The sequence below is a fragment of the Protopterus annectens genome, chromosome 7.part1, assembly GCF_019279795.1.
Source record: "Protopterus annectens isolate FY-2018-M chromosome 7.part1, PAN1.0, whole genome shotgun sequence".
Taxonomy (NCBI): Eukaryota; Metazoa; Chordata; order Ceratodontiformes; family Protopteridae; genus Protopterus; species Protopterus annectens.
Window position 1 is genome coordinate 56,662,494 of NC_056740.1, and position 24,563 is coordinate 56,687,056.

General features: G+C 40.6%; 1 protein-coding gene across 2 annotated transcripts in view; it reads right to left on the reverse strand.

Annotated features, from left to right (window-relative positions):
- Positions 1-24,563, reverse strand: part of MGLL (monoglyceride lipase) — a 1,112,320-nt gene that overhangs the window by 630,471 nt on the left and 457,286 nt on the right. For both annotated transcript variants that reach the window (XM_044078543.1, XM_044078544.1), the window contains one exon: positions 19,500-19,606. In XM_044078543.1, the coding sequence (XP_043934478.1) occupies positions 19,500-19,606 (107 nt within the window). The remainder of the gene's footprint in view (positions 1-19,499; positions 19,607-24,563) is intronic.

The window sequence follows — 24,563 nt, forward strand, 5'->3', positions numbered from 1 at the left end:
GAACAGTGAATTCTTTCCTCGGGAAAAAATTTGGTTGGCCATTTCTGTGGCTTCGCTATTCCTAGCGCTGTGGTGGAAAGTTACGGGTTGGGTTCAGGTAAGTGTGCGATTATTTGTACGTTAGGGTTAGGGGCGGGTTAAGTGAGTTAGGGCGCAGGTTAGGCGTGTGTGCAATAGTGACAGAATTTAGGGTTAGGGGCGGTTTAAGTGAGTTAGGGTTAGGGCGCAAGTTAGGTGAGTGTGCGATAGTGACGGACCTTAGGGTTAGGGTTTGGATTAAGGTAAGTGGGTAGATAGCAGTGTATGTTTAGTTTAGTGCAGCGTTAGATGTAGGAATTTAAGTGTATGCGTGTGTGATTGATGTTTGTTTGATGTGCTTGTGTTGTGTGTATGTGTTTCGGAGCAGCAAATTTTTTCCATGGGAAAAAATTTGCTGTTCTGAATGTTCAATATTTTCATGTTTAGATGTTTTGGGGCCGATGAAATAGCGTTCGCTATTTTCATCTTTCGATAACGTGATATAAATGCTTACAGAATACGATTTCAAGGAATACGGGACAGTATGAGAGTACAATTCACATTGAAATTTATTAAAATTTTGTTTTTTTACATTAAGTTATGCTTATTACATTTACATAGTAAAGTAGTAATTCTTTGACATTCCTAAACTGAGAGTTAAGGTTGTATAAAAATTGCCTGTAGTGAAGAGATTCAGGGATGGAGAAATAGTGGTGGTGCTTTGAGTGAAAGTATTAGAGATAGAAATTAGTGATCAATATTTACAATATTTACATGTTTTTTTGAGCAAGTATAGTTGTAGGAGTAGAAGGATTAGGTAGTATTTACCAGTTATGGTTAGCAAATCTAGCTCTAGGCTTAGCGTGCTTGTTCTGTGATCTTCTTCCTTACTCTCTCCTGGTCAGCGTATTGCACGTGGGCCATTCCAAACCAAGCGGCTCGTTTGAACCTGCAATATAAAAACTTTGAGTTCTACTTCTACTCTGACTACCTGCTACTGCCCTGTCAGTTCTTCCCTGGTTTTCCCTGTTTCTGCAAAGTAGCTCTCCTACCAGCTCCCGCTGAATCTCACCCAGGAACACAGCTATTTGTGAAGCAAACCAGGAACATTGTACTCAAACTTTGAGTTCTACTTCTACTCTGACTACCTGCTACTGCCCTGCCAGTTCTTCCCTGGTTTTCCCTGTTTCTGCAAAGTAGCTCTCCTACCAGCTCCGCTGAATCTCACCCAGGAACACAGCTATTTGTGAAGCAAACCAGGAACATTGTACTCAAACTTTGAGTTCTACTTCTACTCTGACTACCTGCTACTGCCCTGCCAGTTCTTCCCTGGTTTTCCCTGTTTCTGCAAAGTAGCTCTCCTATCAGCTCCCGCCGAATCTCACCCAGGAACACAGCTATTTGTGAAGCAAACCAGGAACATTGTACTCAAACTTTGAGTTCTACTTCTACTCTGACTACCTGCTACTGCCCTGCCAGTTCTTCCCTGGTTTTCCCTGTTTCTGCAAAGTAGCTCTCCTACCAGCTCCCGCTGAATCTCACCCAGGAACACAGCTATTTGTGAAGCAAACCAGGAACATTGTACTCAAAGTATGTCTGCTAGACTAAACTAAAGACTTTACTCTTATTTGCTAGGTAACAAAGTATGCCTGCTTGACTTAACTCTTACTTGCTAGGTAACAGGGTCTCCTGAGTCTGATACGACAGCAGCCACCCCCCCCTGCAAAGGTCCCTGTTTCCCCCTCCTAGCCTAGCTGCCATTTTCTTGTAACCTGCCTGCCCTACTTTTTCACTGGTTCCTCTCCCTAGCTCTTATTTCTCCTTAACCTGGGGTAACTCAGCTGTGGCTGACTCCTTACTCTCAGGCCTCCTACCATTTAGCTGAGCTCTCCCCCAGCTGACTTACTTTATCCTCTCTCTTTCCCTTATACAACTGGCTTCTCCTTTCTGTTTCTTAACCTTAGCCATTTCTGCTTTTGAGATACCTTACATAGCTCATCTGTCCTTAGAGTCTTCATCTCTTCTACCCTCTAAACATTCTCTATTATCCTCACTTACACCCTTCTGCCCACTATACTTTTCTCCTACACACTTTTGTCTCTGCTATCCTCTCTGCTTATCCAATTTACACTAGGGCTCTCTGATCTACCTCTTGCCTATCTATCTCCTTTCTACACTTATTCTGCACTATATTGCTAAACCTGCCTGCTTTGTGTACTATTGTACTCTCCTCTTCATGCCTACTTCTACTTACTTTTTTACCTATCTTCCTGATTGTTTCCTCTCCTACTCTCCTCTGTGGTTTCTACCCGCTCCGCTCCCCTCCCTACCCCCAATTCCCACCCACCCCCAGGGGTCCTACCTTTATAGCTCCATAGACACACCCCCTATCCTAACCTTCCTATCCTGCTCTTTCCCACTCCAACTTCCTCCCACTACCACATACTCCCACCTTACTTCCTCTAATTTCCTCTTACCCCTCCCACTACAACAAACCCTCAGATTTTACACCTTTCTCCATCTCACTCCAACCCCCTCTTTCTTATCCTTTATCTGTTTACTCTATTTTCTGACACAAGTCTAGGATACTACCTTCTACTTTATCTCTCTTACTTCCTCTCTTCCATCTCTCACATATTTTACTCTTCTCACCATGGCTCCTTACATGCCAACCCAGATTTTACTCTCAATCCTACTTTTTTCAACCCTATGCTCAGTTTACCTCCTATCCTACTATGAGGAATCACTCTACAACCAATCTTTCTATACACACAAACACACTAGAACATTGTTCTCTCCACCTCATTCATATCCATATACCCCTTCTACACCCAACTTCCTACTACCTAAATTCCATAGACCTAAACACCTCAGCTATGTCTTGCCTACAGATAACAAATATAAAACACTTTCCATTCTAGTATGTAAGCTCACATTCAAACTTAGAAATCCTACCCTCCAAGATGGGGACATCCACCCCAACCCTGGACCTACTTTCCCTTCCCCCCTAGTGTCAATACACAAACTTGCTAATAGCTTCCTAATAGGACATCTTAATACCCAAAGCATAAACAACAAAATACCCCACCTGCATGCCCTCCTTCATACACACTCATTTGATATTCTCTGCCTCACAGAGACATGGCTGAAACCATCCACCAAAGACACTGAGATCATTCCCCAAGGCTACAATATAATCAGACTCGACCGTCCAAACCGCAAAGGTGGTGGAGTTGCAATTCTTTTTAAAAATCATCTGAATATAACTACCCTTCCTGCCTCTCCATCCCAAGATAGCAAGTTAGAAGCAATCATTACAAAACTCCAGTTGAATTCCAAAAAATCCCTTTATATTATCTGTATGTACCTCCCACCTGGTGACAATATACCAATCCTGGAAAATTATCTTAGTTGGATTACTACTACATATCCCCAAGAAACTGTTATACTAGGTGACCTGAACATAGACTGGAATAACATTAATACTGAAAATCCTTCTTCTCATATCAACCTACACGGCTTCATCCAAACCATCACCTCTACTACTAGGCTAAACAAACATAGTAATAGAGAAAGCATTTTAGACTGGATACTTATAAATAGAAGTAAAGATAACTACAAATCAGGAACCTTGCCAGATGATATCAGTGACCACTCTTTAACATTCATAATTAGGGAAAAAGCCGATTGTGTAAACCCACCCACTACAACAAAAATACGCACCATCAAACATTTTAATCCCGATCTATTTCAGGCTGAACTTAGTGCATGCAACTGGAATCCCTTAAAAACACTTCCTCTTGAAAATGCAATATTATACTTCAACAAAATCTTTTTATCCATTCTTGACTTACATGCTCCTGAACGCATCATTAGAATGAAATCTAATACTGCCCCCTGGCTCTCCCATGACACCAAAACACTTATTCTCACCAGAAATAAAGTCTGGGCCTCATGGAGATCCCATAGAAATAACCAAGATCTCCTAAACTTCCGCCAGCTCAGAAATCTAACAAAAAAGTCAATAATATCTGACAAAAGAAATTTTACTTTGAACTGCAACAGACCCATGTCAATAATTCTAAACTTTTCTGGTCTTCTGTCAATAGACTTCTCTCCCCAGGTACTTCTAAAACACCTTCCCCTATTAATGCTGACCCTAATACCCCTCAGCAAACTGCAGATGCTTTCAATTCTTTCTTCACTGAAACTATCCAAGCTCTAGCTAAACAACTAAATGCCAACAACTTAAACCCACCAAATAACCTAAGAAACTCTACCTCTAAATTCTCTCTACAACCTGTCTCCACATCTTACATATATAGACTCCTGCACAAACTAAAACCCTGTACCCCCTCTGCTGACAAACTCCCCTCACTCTTTCTACAAAAAGCTGCTAAGGTTATCGCTTATCCTATATCTATCCTCATAAATAGGACAATCAAAGAAGGAAACATCCCAGATATCTGGAAAGTCTCTCATATTATCCCACTTCATAAAGGTGGAAACTCCTTAGAATACTCTAACTATAGACCAATTGCCCTCCTCTCACCTTTAGCCAAGATCATGGATAAATGTATACACCATCAACTTGTACAACATCTCTCTCTTCACAACATAATAGCAAACTCTCAACATGGTTTTAGACCACATCATAGTACTACTACTGCCCTGCTTTCCTTTGTAGACACTATTAATCAAAACCGTAATAATAACCTACTCTCTTCTGCCCTCTTCATTGACCTCTCCAAAGCATTCGACATGGTCAACCACTCCTTATTAATTAATACTCTTGAATCCCTATCTTTTGATATTCCAGCCATTAAATGGTTTAATTCCTATCTTACAAATAGAAAACAAGCTGTTCTTTGGGACAACCATATTTCATCACTCTTGCCTGTTTCTATCGGAGTTCCACAAGGCTCAATTCTTGGCCCACTTCTCTTTTCTCTCTTCATTAATGATCTTCATACTATAATCCCTCAAGCAACCTGCATTCAATATGCTGATGATTCTACACTCATCTGCACTGCATCCTCCACCCCAGAGCTTATCTCTCTTACTCAAAATGTCTTCAATACCATAGAAACATGGTTCTCCAGCCGATTCCTCTTATTAAATGCTAAAAAAACTAAACTGCTCCTTTTCACACCCACTTCTAGGACATCCCCCTTAAACTTCTCTATCTACTCCAACAGTGCCACTGTCATTTCACCTGACTCTACCACTAAATTGCTAGGTATTACCATTGATAATAATCTCTCTTTCAACCAACACATAAACAACTCCATAAAACAAGTCAACAGAAAAATAGGATCCTTATATCGAATCAGACCGTTCCTTACTCCATCTACCAGAACTAGGATTGCTCACTCCCATCTTATTTCTACTCTTCTTTATGCTTCACCTATCTTCACCAACCTCAAGAAGAACAACCTAAACAAACTAACTACCTGCTACAATAACATTGCCCGCTTCGCTACAGGTAACACCTTCAGAACTCATCACTGTGTTAACTTGAAGCAACTAGGCTGGCTAGAGTATCAGAACTATCTTGCAATCCACCAACTTACCATTACCCACAAGATACTGTACCAACCAAACAACACCCCTATACTCTCTCAACTCATAATCCCCTATAATAATCTCAACTCTCTCCGCTCATCTACGGTTACTGGCTAGTTCCATAAAATCAAACAACACTGCTGGTGACTCCCTTTTTACCAATTCTGTAGGTTCAAAATGGAATTCGTTACCTAGCGACATAACAAAGATTACATCACTACCTCTCTTCAAACAAAATATTAAACTCCACTTCCAAAATCACTGGCTCTGCTCCTGTAGCAAACCTGATTAACCTGATTCCCAATACTTTAACTTTACTATAACTACCTCTTCTCTGACTCTACTTCTCCACTAGGCATTCTTCCCTTCCTCTCACACTGTCTACTAACTTGCTTCATTGCCTATTACTGTCCTAACTTAATACTTTTAATAATATAACTCCCTTTTATTTATTTTATTCTTTTCCCCTTATTCTTTACACTCTTTTCTTTACCTACTCTCCCTGTATCCATACCTTCATGTATCTCTGTCTTTCTGTATAAAATTTAACATCTTTTCCTAGTCTGTAACTGTGACAGGAAGTAATTAATTCATGCACCTTTAATCTTAAGACATATAGCTTCTTATTTTCTTGTAAATATGTATGATAGAAATTAATACTTGTAGTAACAATCTTAAATTGTTCAATTTGTTATTAATGTTTCATTAACATGCATACTAATATTTTTTGTCTCTATGTACTAATTTTTGTGGAGCTTTTCTCCCCGGGCTTCTACTGAAAATGGAATTTTCTCCAGCTAGACTAGCCCGGTTAACAAATGTAAAATAAAATAAAATAAATAAAAGTAGAGGGATAAAACTGCAGGAGATTGCAGGGAGAGATAGATATAGTTGTAGGAATATGTATCAGAATGAGGAGACTCTTACACTAGAAGTGATCCAAGATTAAGTAGGGAGGAGGCAGGGGCATTTCCGTTTACAAGACAGGTGTTTGAAAAGTAGGGCCTTGAAATTTTCGGTGTTTGGGGTAGTTCTTAGTGGGGAAGGGAGGGAGTTCCATTTTTTGCCAAGGGCATAGGAGAGGAGCAGCTGGCCGGCATGATGTTTAGGTTTGTGGATAGAAATTAAGTTCTGATGTTTAGATCTAAGGGTTCTGTTGGGAATATAAGGTGGAAGGATATTAGTTAGAGCGGGGCATTTAGTAGGATAAAATATGAATGAGTGTGCTGCGGAGAGTTGTAGGTAATCTAAGTGGTTTGGTAGTTCTAGCCAGTTCAGGGATTGTAGGGTGAGGCAGTGATGAGTGGAGTTTTTGGATTTGGAGAGATTTTATTGTAGCAGCTTTCTAGTTTAGAGGTGGTAGAGGAAGACAGGTTGGTTAGAAGAGGTGCATCATATAGTAAGGAAGGAAGGAGAAAAGTAGAGGCCAGAGTGAGTCTAGTTGTGTTAGAGAGAAAGTGGTTATTCCTATACAACATACCTAGCTTTTGGTGGTTTTTTTTATGTTTTGTTGTACATGTATATCAAACTTTAGTTGTTCAGCAACAATTACGCCAAGAAGTTTAGTGGAAAGGACGACTTCTATAGGTGTGTTTGTTTGGCTAATGATTTTGAAGTCGCTTTTATTGAAGGAGTAGTTCTTAGAGGGTGAGAATAGAAGAATTTTGGATTTGCTAGCATTAAGAGAGAGGTGATTTTAGTGCATCCAGTTTTCAGTTTTTGAGAAGGCAGTTTGGGTTTTAGACAGCAGTTCAGGGAGGTTTGAGGTAGAGCAGACTAGGGTAGAGTCATCCACATATTGAATGATTTTGGTGTAAGGAATAGCAGTGTGGAAGTTATTGATGAAGATGTTAAATAGCATAGGACCAAGGATGGATCCCTGTGGGACACCAGTGGGGGTGGGTAAGAAGAAAGAGTTGGTGTTTTTCCATTTGACAGCCTGAATTAGGGGGAAGGGGGGAATGCGTAAAAAAATCCCCTTCCAGGAGAATGATAGGGTGTCCACCTTCCAAAACAGGGGATATGGGACTCTGGCACAGAATTTGGAAGTTGTCTGTTCAAAGGGGAGGCAAACAGATCTATTTGAGGAGTACTCCACTGGTGAAGAATGTCCAGAAACACATCCCTTTGGATCATCCATTCGTGGGCTTGTGTCATGGATCTGCTCAGAGTGTCTGCTTGAATATTTAGAGCTGGAGTTTTTGGATTTGGAGGCTGATAGGTAGCTGGAGAGCCAGGAAAGAGTTTTGGGTGAGATGTGAAGGTTAGAGAGATGGTAAAGAAGATGGTTGTGTGAGATAGAGTCAAAAGTCTTGGACAGATCAAGTAGAACAGTAGAAACTAGCTGGTCTGAGTCTCTGGCTTTATTAACAATATCTAAGAAATAGATTAGGGCCGTATTGGTGCTGTGGCCAGGGCAGAAGCCATGCTGGGTGGGTGTGAGGAGGTTATTTTGGGTCAGGAATAGCATAAATTGGAGGTGGATGCACTTTTCAAGGATTTTAGAGATAGGGGAGAGCAAGGCAATAGGGCGGAAGTTTGCGATGCAGGTATTTTTTCCTCCCTTGTGGAGAGGGAGAATGAAGGCTGAGTGCCAGAGTTTGGGGACGTAGGATTCTTTTATGATCTGTTTATAATGATACTGACTGGGAGAGCGATCCCATCTGCGGCAAGTTTTAGATAGGATGAGGGGATGTTGTCGGGTGCATTAGAGCATGGATTGAGTTTGGATAGGAGTTTTTTTATGAGAGTTGTGGAGAGAGGTTTGAGCTCAAATAGAGGAGGATGGTTGTTTGGTGGGATTGGCGGAGGAGGGTGAGGATTAGCTGGGTTATTGTTGGGAAAGGATTTAGTGAGGGTGAAAATGGTTTAGATGAAGAAAGAATTAAATTCAGAGCCTAGTTCAAGGTCAGTTTTGCTAGGGTTGGGGCAGGGATTTGTTTTTCAGCCTGGATGGAGAACTGAGTTTATGGACTTCCAGAATTGTTTAGGATTATTAAGGTTGTTAGACTGGAGCTTAGTGTAGTAGATTTTTTTGTTTTTGTTGATTAGCTTTTTAGCAAGGTTACGGAGCTGTTTGTATTGAAGTAACGTGTTGGGCAGGTTTTTTTTTTTGGTGAAGTTTCCATAGTTTGTCCCTTTGGTGCATAATTTGTTTGGTCTCTTTGGTAAGCCATGGAGCTGTATTATTTTTGATTCTTTTATTTCTTGGGGGAGCTAAGGAGTTTAAAGTATCAAGGAAGACAGTGTTGAAATGGTCTATAGCTCTATTTGATTAGAGGATGAATCAACTTCCTCAGAGACCTCAAGTTCAGCAGATGGAGGAGGGGGAATAGGAGATGCTGGGGTAGGAGGATGCAGGGTGGAAGGCCTAAGTTCCATGAAGACATTCAAAGTCCCTTGAAAAAAGGCTTGCCAGTCTGCAGAAGACATTAGACTGGAGACACATGTTTTTGTTTTCTCTTAAGAGAAAGGCCTACCCTAGGCTGGAAAGGAAGGGCTGCCATAGGCCTGAGCTCTGGATCAGATGCTGGCACAACCTCAATGGAAGGAGCAGGACAGGTACTGCAAGGAACGCTGGAAGAAGCGAGCCGTGGTTCCCCCTTACCATCCATAATGGACATCTGCAAAACCTCTGTGGACATGTTGTAGGAACCCTCCCTAGCAGCTTCTGTATCAGTACCCACTGAAGAAGGAGAACCCGACACTATATGTACCTCCAGGTCTTCACTGGCCTCAAGAGGGATGTCCAAAATCAGAGGTGCAGCTGAAGATTCAGGCCTTACCTTTTTTTCCTTCTTCTTCAGGGGCTCACCTAACAAACCAGCAGCACCTTCCATACCTAGTGCTAGTCTCAGTCAGTCATTCACAAGATATAAATTAAGAGAGGTAAAATGACTACAGAGGGTTTTATGGATGAACACCTGACAAATGGCATAGGCCTTGTAATCGTGATCAGACCCCAGATAAGACATTGGTCATGGTTGTCTTTGTGTGGAATCTGTCTTCCACAGTGACACTTGCTCTTCTTGGATGACATTAACCTCTAACAAGCATGCAGTAGCAAAAGTGTAAAAGAGCTTCCTCAATGGGGCACTTATCTGAAAGAAGATAAAGTTTTGGAGATCAGATGGATGGCTGGAAGATGTTCAGACTGGAGGCATAGAAAATCTGAGGATGGTACGTGCAGACGTCACCTTTATGACCAATGCTTGGCTGTTCTATGTGCAACATTGCACATACCTTGCAGTAGCTTAAGTCTTTGGTATACTGGTCAGACGTTTGGGTCACCTAGGCTGAAACTCCCTCATGGTATGAATACTGCAACATGGGACTAGAAGGATATCTTTTCATTCTTATTAATTAGTAATTTAAAACAACTTCCTCCTCACTGAATATTTTAGGGTAAGACTTGCCATTACCTGTCATCATCAGAAGTGTTAACATTTACTCTATCAACATTTCTAATTCTGACTTTCATTGGTGTAGTAATCCTTCATAATTGTTCACCTTCCTGGAACCTCCATAAGAAAACCTTAACAATCTGTAGGCTAGATGAGATAACAAAATGAACAATTTTGTTCTGCAGAATAATTTCATTTTTAGCAGCAAATACAACTCCAGCACCTACCTTCTTACGGTGACTTCATTGCCATTAAATAAATAGTTTTGCTAGAAATACTTAATATTCATTCTGCATTTCAGCTATAAAGGACAAAGCTGCCATGCTGAAAACAAGATTCTTGCAATTCTTAAGATTTCTTACCATTGGTATCCTGCCGCATAACTAATGGGCCAAATCTGATGCCTTCTTAAGGCACACGATGTAAGAGAAAATTAAATAAAGCTTTCAAAGACTTAACTGTTTATGACTGTGGTACTGGAAATCATCACATCCATGTTAGGTACGGAAATTACTTACACTTAGCTTCCTTTGCTTGCAGATATTAAGTTTAAGTATTTTATGCTTGCTTCAATCAAGTGTATTTTTTTTCTTTGCTGTGGACTACCCCATGCTCAAGTCAGCCACAAGTTCTATACTTATAAGGTGCACTGCAAGATATACAATAGTAATTGGGGAACAATAAACAAAGATTGGGATTCATAGAGAAGCAATAAATGAAGCAAGCCCTAACTCCTTCTTGAACTATGCAAACTAGGAAACTATGGCCATCTGTAATTCATAAAGTGACTGCAAATAACCAGAGCGAAGCAGTTATGTACAGTATAAAAATGCATAAGGGCTTTATCTCTCTTTCACTGTCTCAGTAGCTATAACACAGTAGAATGATAAGGCCCTCCAAGTAGGATTTATCAGCTCTAGGATCATTTTGTACTTTGCCTGGCTACATGTGAAATTATTATGGTGCAACACTTCTCAGTGTGACCCTAGCAACTCTTTGCTAATGTTGGATATATACCCTTCTTTTGGTACTGGCTCAGGATTGGGGTCAGAGCAAATGCACCTCGATCCACTTTCATTTTTCATCCACATGTATTGCTTGCACCTGCAGCAGTTTCACAGTAAATTAGATAGTGAACTTATGTTTTCAACTATTTAAAATATGTGCATTCAGTGTTTAACTGTTCTGATGAAGTCAAATGTCTTTTGATGAAAGCACTCAACGGTTTGTGGATTTTTAGTGCAATAAAAAGGAGCAACTATGGAATCACTATCTTTGTTTTGATGCTGTTTTATTTTGGTTATTACATAGTAAACTTATGTATCATGAATATACACACACCAATGTATCCTCACGTGTGCCCCATTAAAATACACCATTTGAAATATATACTTGGTACTCTCAAAATATCTTTTCACAGTCAAGTGAAACCGTCTTATTTCATACAGAGATCTACATAAGAAATGACAAGCTCGGGAATTTATGATATGCGCCTTTTTTATTTATAACCATTACTTTGCTTTGCGTATATTAAAGATGTTTAAATTATGCATTATTTTGGAGATACACATAACATTGTTAAGTAACCAAAGGCTTGGCATACTTATAGCTCCATGGAAGGGAAATATTGCAATTATAAACAGTGGTGAATCAAATCTCTCAACTATCCCTATTATTAGGCCTAATTTTACCCTTCACATGTTGTACTTATTTTTGGAGGTTTGATTCTATTTTCAGGCTTAATTTACCCCATTCACACAATTTTCTGAATCCTCCTCATCATGTGTGATTTTTGTCTAGTATACAGAAAACCATACTACATGACCAACATACCAGTGGTACCAATCATTTAAAGAAACAAGAAAAACATATTATAACTCTTCAGAAGCAAAAATAAATGACCTTCTGAGGTAGAATTTTGCAATATAGTTTGTTATACTCTACAGATTTTACACTGTCTCTTTGATAATGTACTTATATTTTTACATCATTTTTGTTACTTTCTTTTTAAAACAAGTTTCTGAGTAGTATCCCATATTCCTACTGAAAGATATGTGTTATTTGGTTTTCACATGTTATGCTAATTAGACTGTCCAGATTTTTGGCTGGATGTACCTACTTTTCAAGTGCTTCTGTTACAGCTGAGCGTGCCTCTAGGTGTTGCTGCAGTTAACCTCCTACTGCACCTCTAGACGTCAGATACCACTTGTTCATATGTGCATTAATAATTCCCAAAGCCATGCTACATACAAGTATCAGAATATTTTATCTTGAAGTACACATGATGGCAAACACAACTGTATAGACATCTGACCTCTGTCAATGAGTATTTGTTAGAACTGTAAGGTGATAACGTCATTTTTAAAGGCTCAAGGCATGCCTACTGGGAGTTAAAGGTACACACACAAAAAAAAATGTACTGGAGGGAATGAGTTAAAATTGTCTACAAGTAGAGAGGAATGTGATGAATCATTAGAGCTTGAGTAACTTTATGACTTTAGTTAATGCAAATAAAACAAAGTACAGTTGTGTCCACCTACCATAAGTGTAGATGTCTGAGTGTCTTCACTGTTGCACTAATCACTATATGGGTTATTCTTGCTGTGGTATCCTTTGACTAGCCTGAGTACCAGAGATTTAACTCCCTACTCCTGGGCTGGTGGATGCCCTGCACCTGACATCTGAGTATAATGATCATAGGCCAGCACCATCTTATAGGTTTTCTTGCCCCCACAAAAAAGAGGACGCCCATGAAAAGCTCCAGGCCTTAAGCACAAGGCACCCAAAGGCACCGAGTGTGCAAGAGGAGGAACCCTAAAGATCTACTGAGAAAGAGAGAGAGAGATACAGGAAGTAGCAGAGGAAAAGGACAAGAAAAAGTGTGCCCACTCCAACCTCACAGTATGACAGAGAGGATGAAGAGAGGGAGGGAAGACACTGCAGCAGTGAAGACAACTGAACACCTACATTTATGATAAGTATGCACAACTGTGGTATGCTCAGCATGTTTCACTATTGCAATAATTATCAAATGGGAGGATTTCCAAAGCTGAGAAAAGGGAAGGGTGGAAGGAAGGGTGATTTAAGCACAGGTAAGAATGCCCTGCATGACTGTAGAAGCAAATCCAGCCCTGGCTTTGGAAAAATACGAAGATTATAATGTATGGTGAAGGTATGGACAGAGGAAAAAAGTGTCAGCCTCTAAGCACTGGTGGAGTGGGATCTGATATGTAGTGGACTTTGCTTTCCATGGTCTTGTTAACAAAAAGTAATACAGCTGGAAATCCACTTTGAAATGGTTTATTTGCTAATAGGCATTCCTATTTTGTTATGGCGAAAGGTACAAAAAATTGGTTGGAATTTCTAACTGTCTTGATCCTGTCCAGATAATATCTGAGTTGTCTGTGAACATCAAGTGACTGCAGGATACATTCTAATCTATTTTGAGGATATAAGAAGGAAGCAGGAAGATGACCGGACTGATTTAGAGCAAATTCAGAAACCATCTTTGGCATGAAAGAGGCATTAGTCCAGAGAGAAACTCTCTCCTAGTGAAAAATAAGTGAGTTCAGTGCATGTAAGGGGCTTGTAGTTCTGAAACCCATCTAGCAGAAGTGATAGCCACTAAAAAGGCTATTTTCCAAAAAAGAAATCTAATGACAGCTATAGCATTAGGTTTGAATGGAAGTAAAGTAAGCTTTTTTTAGCACAAAATTCAGGTCCCAATGTGGACAGGTAGATAATACCCTTAAGGAACTGTTTCATAAGAGGTTCAGAGAAATGTGGAGGCTGTATAGGGAGGCGAGAGGAGATGGCTGAAGAGTGAATTTTTAATGGATGAGTTCAAGAGACTGGATTTGAATAAATGTGAACGGTTAGTAAGAAAGTGGTTGATCCCTGTTGACCTTGGAGAGATATGCTATTGTTCGTACCAAACTGAAAACCTTTTCCATTTCTGAATGTATGACTTTCTGGTACTAGGTTTTCTGTCTTCTTTTAAGATGTCTAGCACATCCTTGTCCAGACAGGGGCCTTGGAAAACAGTAAATTAACCAAGCTGTCAACCTCAAGGTTCTGAGCTTGGGATGTATGATGGAACCCTCTTTTGAGTTAGATGGTCCATCTGCTGAGGAAGCAAACATGGATTTTCCATGCCCATTGCGTAGGAGAGGGACCAATGTTGTCTCAGCTAAAAAGGTGCTGTTATTATCACTCTTAGCTCTTCCTTCTTGATTTTCAGCAATCCCTTGTGATGAGATAAATGGGAGGAAACTCACAAAGAAACAGATCTGTCCATGGAAAGGAAAATGCATTCATCCTCCAGGCCTTGGAATGTTTGGTCATAGAGCAGAATTTTTGGAGTTGATTGTTTTGGTTTAAAACAAAAAGATCTATCTCTGTTACACCCCAAGAAAGGCATATGAGATTGAATACATTCTTGTTCATTGTCCACTTGTGAAGGTCCACTTCTGACCTGCTGAAGTGCTCTGCTAGAGAACTGTTATACCCCAGCAAGTATTTGCATAGACGGTGTAGACCCAAAGCTTCAGCTGTGTCCCATAAGGATATGGTCAGGTGGCACAGAGGATAGGAGTGAGTCCTTGTTAGTTTATGTACCACATCACTGTGTACTGTCTGTCTTTATCACTAGATTCCCTGGTTTCCACAGTTGTTTGAAGGTTAGGATGTCCATGAGAACAGCTATCATTTCTTTTGGATTTATGTGATTTTTTTTTTTTTTAATTAGTTCCCATTTCTTTTCAGCTTGGAGGCCATAAGAATGTGCTTCCAAGTCAGGTCTGAAGTACCTGTGGTCAGGATCTGATTTAGGTGAGGGACCCAGAATGGTAACCTTAGGTTTTGACTGCAAGATGAGATCCATTACTGGAGTTCCCTTTTCAGAAAGGGGAGGAGTGGAATCTTTTGACTGAGAGATTGGCAGTGTTTATTTCAAACATTATTTAAAACAACACTGGATCTGTCTCATGTGAAACCTGGCTAGTGGGATCATTAGGATCCATGTGCCCATGTATCTCAGAAGTCTGAGTATCTCCCATGTTGGAACTGTTTTGAGGGGTAATACAGAGTGGAAGTAATTTATAAGGAAGGTGAACTTTTCCTCTAGGAAGAAAGTCCTTTGAAACTCTACGTCGAGCAAGGCTTCCAGAAAGACTAGCTTTCGAGAAGGGGAGCAATTAGATTTCTTTACATTTAAACTATCACCTGTAAAGGAAAAAAATGATCATTGCTTGTTGCAAGGTGGACAGAAGCTCCTCCACAGAATCTCTTTGTTTCAGGCAGTCATCTAAGTAAGGGAAGATCTGAATACCCTTGTTCCTGCAGTGTGCTATTTTTGGGGTCAGGCATTTGGTGAATATTTTTGACAGTAGATAAGCCAAAGGGCAGAACAGAGAATTCATAATGATTTTCACCTGCTTTGAAACATAGATTCTTCCCATAAGATTTTGCAATAGGAATACGAAGGTAAGCATCTTTTAGATCCAAGGTGACCACATAGGCATGATGACTAAGCATAGACAGAAGCTTTTGCAGGCAAGCATTTTGAATTAGGGAAACGGGAAAAATCTGTTTTGTCTTGATAGGTTTAATATGGATTTCTAAGTTCCCTCCTTTCTTAGAACAAGGAAGAATCTCGAGTACCCCTTCCTCTTTCTTGGTAAATTACCACTTCTATGGATCTTTGCTGTAAAAGCAGACCTACTTGGATAAGAGCTTCTTTTACTTGGTTTAAAGGGTTGGAAGGAATGCCAGCATGCTTTGGGACAGAGACAAACAAAACTCTGTAACCTGCTTCAATGATGTTCAACACCCATTTGTATTGGGTAATCTTGGTCCACTCAATGAAACAAAGAGAGAGGGAGAGGGAGAGAGAGAGATAGAGAGAGAGAGAGAGAAAGAGAGACAGAGATAAACTTCCTTCTAGCTTTGAAGAAATTGGGTAGTTTGGAGGTAGGAGGAGGTTGGAGTGGGAGTCTCTAACACTTCTCTGAGTCATGATTGTTCCCTGCTGGGACTCTGGGTCCAGGGACCACTAGGCCTAGAAGTAGTTTCTGATTGTCATCCTATGTGTTGCCACAGTGTTCAATCCCTTCTGACTATTATTCCTCTTTGTCTGTTTGGGGAGGGAGGAAATGACCAGGACTTAGTGGAATAGATTCTACTAAACCTGGGTGGTGGTGGTGATAAACTTGCAGAAAGCCCTTCACACTCTAAACAGATTTAGCCTTCTCCTCCAGTTCTTTTTTTTTTTTTCAAAGCAGGCTCACCTTTGGGCTCAGACAAGAAGTTCTTGCCTAAAGGAGTATCTAGAATCTCAGACTTAACATGGAAGGGGTGGGATTGTTCCCTTAACCAGGCATGTCAGAGGATAACAGACCCCTAGACAGTTGCCCCTGATGATCCTTCTACAACATCATAGCCACAATGCGAAGAATGCTTTGCAACTTCAGAGACAGAATTACATATGTCCAACAATTCCTCAGAGAGAGCTCTTGTCTTCCATTCCCTCCAGTTTTTCTTTGCTATGGTCCAACAGAGTTTCCTGGTATTTAACCATATGGAACTGGCAAGTAAGAGCTCTCATGGCCAGGATGGCAGAACTATAAATTTTTTTGCCAAATCTGTCCAAGGTTCTCACCTTCGTATCATTTGGTAATGGTTACTGGAAGTGCTACCTTTATCTCCTTAGAACCCTGATTCACCACTTCTGGATCAGCAGTAGGATTCCTAAAAATATGTTTGTGGAAATCAGAAACCTACAGAAAAGGTCTGGCTTCCTAGGAGTAGGTAGTTGGGAGTCAGGCTGCAGAGATGAATCCAAAATAACATCATCCACTGCTTCCAGAACTGGATGAATGGCCAAAAGTTTGTGCTCAGAGAGCTTCAGAAATTCTCTAACCTTCTTCTTAGACTGAGGATAATCCTGAACTTCCCACTGGAAGTGCTCCTTTATTTTATGGATTGTTTACATAAAGGTGAAGTTTAGGTGGTGTGGCTTAGGCATGGGGAGGTCAGGGTCCTCTAAGTCAGAATCAGCATATGAACCTGTGGAAAACTGGTCTAGATAAGCCAATTCATTCGCATCTGAATCATAAGAGTCTGAGGATTTCCTGAAAGCGACAGTCCCTCTGTCTCTTCCCAAAAACAGGTTCAGCAGGAGTAGGTTCTCTAGTAGGACTATGCTGTCTAGAAGCTACAATGTGAAAAAATCCTCACCCAGTCTTAGAAAGTCCTGCTGGTCTGCCTGTGGGGTTTGCGAGCCTGAAGACCTATGCTGAGACATGCCAGGAAGAATAATTTTTGGTTTGGCTTTAGACTTGGTCTTCAGTGAGGCTTTGGAGTTCTATGATCATCCTGGCTTGGCCTGCACATGGTCTAGTAATGACATATCAAAGGTTACAGGATTATGCCCTCCCTGTCTGAAGACTTAGCATGGGAGTTGGAAGCAGTGGCCTGCAGTGTGGCCTCAGACCCAACCAAAAATCCTTGTCCTTTGGCTTGTGTAGATGTGTAGGTGTCAAGAGGCATGTTAGATTCCAAAGGGTACTCAAAATCAGTCTCTAACACTTCCTCAGTTGTTGAAAGGGACTGTAAAGGTGTCCCCTGCCCTTCACAAGCCTAGGCGGACTGGCCGCTGGTGAAGCTGTGGCATCTGCCACCCTCTGAAGTTTCGGACACTTCTCCCTGCATTTTTGTAAAGGATTGAAAATAGAAAAAATGGTGGATGCTACAGTATATAAAGATCCCTGATGCCTTTTTTCCTTTTCTAGATACTGTGCAAGGGATTTGACCCCATAACGAATAGTGCACTTGTTAAATATGAGCACAATGGAGAAAATTAAGCACATCATACTCCAGACCTAAGCAAAAAAGGCAAAGGGAATGAAATTCCCAAAGTGGAGTCTGTTTTCCCCAGTCAAGACTAATATTAGTCATAGAACTCATCTAATTTAACAAACACCAGAAAAAAAGGAAGTTTCCCTAATGGGACACAGGTTTAAAAAGTAATCCTGCCTTTGGACCAACCAATGCAGTCTAGGGATGAGAATGCTTCAGGCTCAGATGGCAAAAAAGAGCTGTAACATGGCACTGGCTGATAGCCATTAAACCCAGATGTCCTTATGTCAGGTGCAGGGTGTCTGCCAGCCCAGGAGAAGGGAGTTACATCTCTGGTACTCATGCTGGTTAAGGGCTACCACAGCAAGAACAACCCACTTGCTAATTTCTGCAACAGTGAAACATGAAGAACATCTACAGATTCCTTGCTATATATGGTTTTCCTTAGGAAGAAACTTACAGATGAGAAATTCAGAATGATATAACAGCAAGGGAGACAAATTATTTCATTCAGCCTGAACCTGGTTTGCAATGAGGAAGACGATGAGGAGAGAAATGTAGGAGGGAGAAAGAAACTTTTAGTACCATGCTTTTTTAACGTGGACATATAGGGCTCATTCTGTAGGCATAGTTACTTTTAATTAACAGTGGATATAGAGTGCACCCTCAGTATGGAGGTTGCTCCCCCTCAGAAAGCAGTCTACTAGTTTTGTAAATTTTCCATATGTGCATTATTCATTGACTTTCTTCAATATAAAGGGATTATTTAGAAAGCATACAGTAAATTGATATTATAACATCAAATTATAACCCTCTCTCTCTCTCTACATGCATGCACACACACACACACATATATATATATATATATATATATATATATATATATATATATATACATACATATATATATATATATATATATATATATATATATATATATACATATATATATATATATCTGTATGGGTCTACTTTATTTAGTCGACTCAAATTTGATCAAAAATAATTTCAGGCAGCACACTTCACGGAAAGCTCATTTCACTGAAAACTCATTTGGTCGAATCACATTTGGTCGAAAATGAAATCTAACCCCTACCCCACTGCAGTGCAACCCTGGAGTGACAATATTAATTAAGGGAGGTGTGTGGGCGGCACAGCTCCACACAATGGGGGATGTGGGGGGCATAGCACCCCTACATAATTGTAGTCTATTCACTGTTATACAAAGGTGTATCCATTAAAACGTTATTCATATATACATGTTCAGTAACAACTATTTATAAAATGTGGAGAGCTACGCCCCCCACACACCCCCATTGTGGGGAGCTGTGCCACCCACAGTCCCCCTTAATTTATATTCTCACTACAGGGTCGCACTGCAGTGGGGTAGGGGCTATATTTCATATCCGGCCAAATGTGAGTCGACCAAATACATGGGACCCATATATATATATATATATATATATATATGTGTGTGTATGTATATATATATATATATATATATACTGTATGTATGTACACCACACAAACACATACCTATATACATACGTATATCTTTACACACACACACACACACACACACACACACACACACACACACACACACACACACACACACACACACACACAATTTTGATTTAAAATTTTCATACTTACCATGGTCATGTGCAAATGCCAACAAAGAATGTTCTACCAGCATTTGAGCTAAGTCATTATATCGGCCACAGTGTTCACCTGCACCATGAGCTATAAATACAAGAGCCCTAAAAACAGAAAATTGAAAAAAATGAATTATACATTTTTTTACATCAGTCAAGTAAACACCATAATACAGATAGTAACCAATACCGTTCTTTGGCACCACCTGAACATAACATGTTAGATATAAACTTACATATTTCACTTACTTAATATAACTTTGAGAATTGGGACGACGACTTGATCCTTTTCAGATACAGCATGGGCACCAGACAACACTACAGAGATTAAACTATGTATGTTGACATAACACATTAGATTATTCCGGTAATAATAAATAACTATTTAAAAAGCACAAAGAAAATTTAGAATGAGTAACAAGGAAATTGAGTTTGCCTTAGAACACCTTCACCAATGCTGACCTAAACTCTAAGAAAAGCTAGTAGGATGGAAAATCACCTAATAAAGCTAGAGGGAAAATGCAATGCAAATGAAGAAGCAAAGATGTAAACCAAGATTATTCAGTAATATAGAGAGAGTTTGGGGAAGATTACATCAACATTTGCTACTTCTGTCAGGAATATATATATATATATATATATATATATATATATATATATATATATATATATAACACACACACACAGACACACACACACACACACACACACACACACACACACACACACACACACACACACACACACACACACACACACACACACACACACGCAAGGTAGAGCAAACATTTTAAAGTCCACAGATGAGAGACTGGAAATAGAAGCACAGGCTATAGTGTTTTGTAGGATTGAGCAATAATCCAATAAATTATAGTTGTATAAATTAGGTTACCATAATAGTAGATGTTGGGATAGATCAATTTTTGCACTAGCCATAACTATATGGGATGTATCCTGCCAAGGCCAGTTTACAAAACTTTAGGCTCCTTCCTCACACAGTGTTATCCGGTCTTAGCATGAGATTACATGCTGGTGTAAGAGAGGCATATGGCTATATCAAAAAATACAGCTTTCTTGCCCAAAGGAGAAGCTGAAGCCTAAAGCTCTAAAGAAAATAAGTCATTTCCAGGAATAAATGAAATATGTCAAAAGAGCAAAAGTAAAACCAAACAAAGATTGTTAGTACTGCAACAATGATCTATCCAAACAACTACTGTTATGGTAAATGAACTTACACATCTGTATTATGTACTTCATTAGACTACTGGTGAGTAGCTATAACTGTACAGGACAACTGTCACAACTCAAGAAGAAAGCGAGGATGGAGAAGGACCAGGCTCTACAAGCCCCTGTATGACAGTAAAACTGTGTTCTGGCTCTAGAAATAGTCAAGCAGTTAATGTCTAATGAAAATATGCAATGAAGACCAAGTAGTTGCCTCTAAGAAAGACCCAGAGTCCACCCCTTTCCAAAAAAGCCTTAGAACTAGTTACAGCTGTGGTAGAGTTAGCCCTGGCTTTCTGAAAGTGTGTGCGTGTGTGGGGAGGGGGGTACTTTTACTATGGTGTGAGTAACACAATTAAACAGTATGAGACAGCTATATGGAAATTGTTTGTTTGGAAAATGGCTGTACTTTTTTCTTTCCATCAAAGGAAACAAAAAGTTGCTTAGATTTCTTAAAATCTTTAGTCTTTCCTGGTAAAACCTTTACTGTCCATGGATGTCTAAAGTATGGAAGATTTCTTCTCTCCTGTTTGAGTTTCAGGAAAAACACAGGGAGATGAATTGCCTGGTTCAAAGTATGTTCAGAAACAACCTTCTACATAAAAGCATGGTTGTTTCTAAGATGCACCCTGTCTTTATGAAAAATCAAAAAGGGTTGTGAAGACATTTGAATCTGTAATTAAGATTGTCATCTAGCAAAAGACAGAGCAATGAGCAGCATAGTCTTCCATGTATGAAATTTTAAAGAACTTACTGCAGTTTCAAAAGGGCAGAGAGTTAGCTTCTCCAAAACAAAATTAAGGTCAACGTGAGGTACCACTTGTTTTCTCAGTGATGTAATGTGTAAAACCCCTTGCAAGAATGTTTAATTTGAAGTAAGGAAGAAAGGGAAGATCAAAAGACACACAAACAGAAACAGCCAAAAGGTGCACCTTGATAGAAATATATCCTAGGCTTGAGTTGAGCAATTCACACAGGTGCTAAAGAATCAGAGAAGACCCACTTAGGATGGAATTTGTTCTCTTTATGATACTTACCAAAAAACCTTTTCCATTAGATAAGTTTGATTTCCTAGCAGGTTTTCTGGCCTCATTTAATACATGATGCATATCGGCATAAAAATAGCTGTCTAAATAATATTTAAAAAACTATAGACTAAAGAGTAATGCTACTCAATGCCAGAAGTATAAACCTCAAGATGCACACACTTGAAACTCTCCTTAGCATGGAGAACATCGATATCTGTGCAGTAACAGAAACCTGGTTCAAGGCTCCTGAGAGCACCACAGCACTACCAGGTTATACCTCATACCATGCTTTTCGGCCACAAAACTTGGACCAAACCACAAAAGGAGGGGGAGTATCAATATTCGTCAAAGATACCCACACCTCCAGGTTGGTGGCACAGCACAAAGCATCAGAGACTATCCATGTGCAACTAACAGTAGGTAAAACTGCCTTCCAGTTTATAGCCTGCTACAGACCACCCTCCCAAACCCAGGAACCCCACTCGGCCTTCCTGAGAACACTGGAAAATATGAAGGTCTCTCCAAACACCATTACATTGGGCGACTTCAACTACCCAAACATAGACTGGGAGCATTACTCTAGCTCCAACACCCTAGCCCAAAGGTTCCTAGAATTTATAAACTCAAATGCTATGGAACAACTTGTTACCACTCCCACAAGAGGGGAAAACATACTGGATCTGATCATCACCAACATGGGGACTCTATGCTCCAGACCAGAAATGTATCCCTCACTGGTAAGATCAGACCATAAACTAATCTCACTGGATATTCACATCCCGACCCCACCCCCTGCCCAGAAAACCACAGTGAAAAACTTCTCTAAAGCAAATTTCACACTCCTCAAAACCGAGGTGGAATCCTTCAAAGCCCCCGGGCCTGTGGAAAATATGGCCCAGACCGCAGAATCCTTTATAAACACATTCTATGAACACCTCCAGGAATGCATGGATCATGCAATCCCAAATAAAACCAAGACCCAATCCTACAAAGGCAGACGTCCTGTCTGGTGGACCCCAGCCATAAACAAACTATACAATAGAAGGAGGAAGCTACTACATGATACAGCAAAATCCCAAAAAGGGAAGGCATCTCTGATCAGTATTAGCAAAAAACTACGGGCACTCATAAAATCATCTAAGGCCAGTTTCGAGAGAAAAATTGCACAGGACACTAAGGATAATCACAAGGCTTTCTTTAGTTATGTTAGGAACCTGGGTGGGAATTCCCAGATATGCTCAGAATTAGTCCAAAATGACAAAAAATACACCGAACCCACAGACATTGCCAACATCCTAGCTGACAGGTTCAGTGCAACCCCCCCCCACCAAAAGGGCAAATATCTATCCCAGCAGAGTGCTGCCCCCTGACATCTCAGATGCTCAGGTAAGAGCCGCCCTCTCCAAAGCAAAAAACACAGCATCAATGGGACCAGACGGTGTCCTGGGCTGTGCCATATATGAACTCCAAGAAGAGCTAAACCCAAACCTAAAACTACTGTTCAATCTCAGCCTTACTACAGGATATGTACCCAAAGAGTGGCGTACAGCAACAGTGGTCCCTCTCCACAAAGGTGGTGCCTCAACGGATCCTGGAAACTATCGCCCCATAAGCCTGACTAGCTTGGTCTGCAAAGCTATGGAAAGGATCATCATGGACCTCATAAATAAAGATATTGGGGACCTACAGACACTGGATCCTACCCAGTTCGGCTTTGTTAAGGGCAGATCCTGCCTCTTAAACCTGGTCGATTTCTTTGAAACAGTCACCAAGGCCATTGATGAGGGGAAGGTGGTCCACACAGCCTACCTGGACCTCGCAAAAGCCTTCAATATAATACCCCACTCGGGCATTATAGATAAGCTCACCAGCTTAAATATAAACCCCTATGTTACTAGATGGGTTGCAAACTGGCTCAAGGACAGAACCCACATGGTTAGAATTGCTGGGGCCATGTCAGACTCCAAACCAGTTACAAGCGGCATCCCACAAGGCTCAGTCCTGGGACCTCTCTTGTTCGGTATATATTTCTTGGAGGTACAGGCCAACATGGAAGGACTGTGGCTGACCAAGTTCGCAGATGACTGCAAACTGGGTGCCATAATAGACTCTCCAGCCGACACAAGCATCCTCCAAAAGGGCCTCACAGAAACAGACAACTGGTGCCAGAGCCATGGCCTCAAGCTAAATGCCAAAAAGTGTATAGTCATCCCCTTTGACAAAAACAAAGTGCCCACAAATTACCACATAGGTGGTAATGCATTAAGTACAGAAGAAGTAATTATGGACCTGGGCACCCAAGTTGATAGCAATCTCTCATCTGACAACCACGTGGCCAAAGTGGTTAGAAAAACATTTTATACAGCCCACCTAATCATGAAGGAATTCACATCTAGATCAGGGGAGGTCATTGTGCCTCTTTACTCATCCCTCATCAGGCCCATAATTGAGTTCAATGCCCCTTTTGGGATGTACCTTACCAGACCAGACACCTGCAGCAACTGGAAAGACCCCAAAAGTACCTCACCAAGAGGATCAAAGGGCTCAAACAGATGCCATATGCTGCCCGGTTAAAGGAACTCTAGCTCTACTCAGTGGCATACCGCCTGCTCAGAGGCGATCTGTGCCTGATGTATAAAGCCATGTCCAACCCGGAATTAATGGACATGCCGCACCTCAGAAAATCTAAATCCCATTGAGCTACACGCTCGAGAGACTTGAACCTCAGCACTGAAATAAATAGGACATGCTGGAGGGACAGATTCATAACCCAGAGGCTCCCTTCACTCTGGAATAAAATCCCAGTCCAG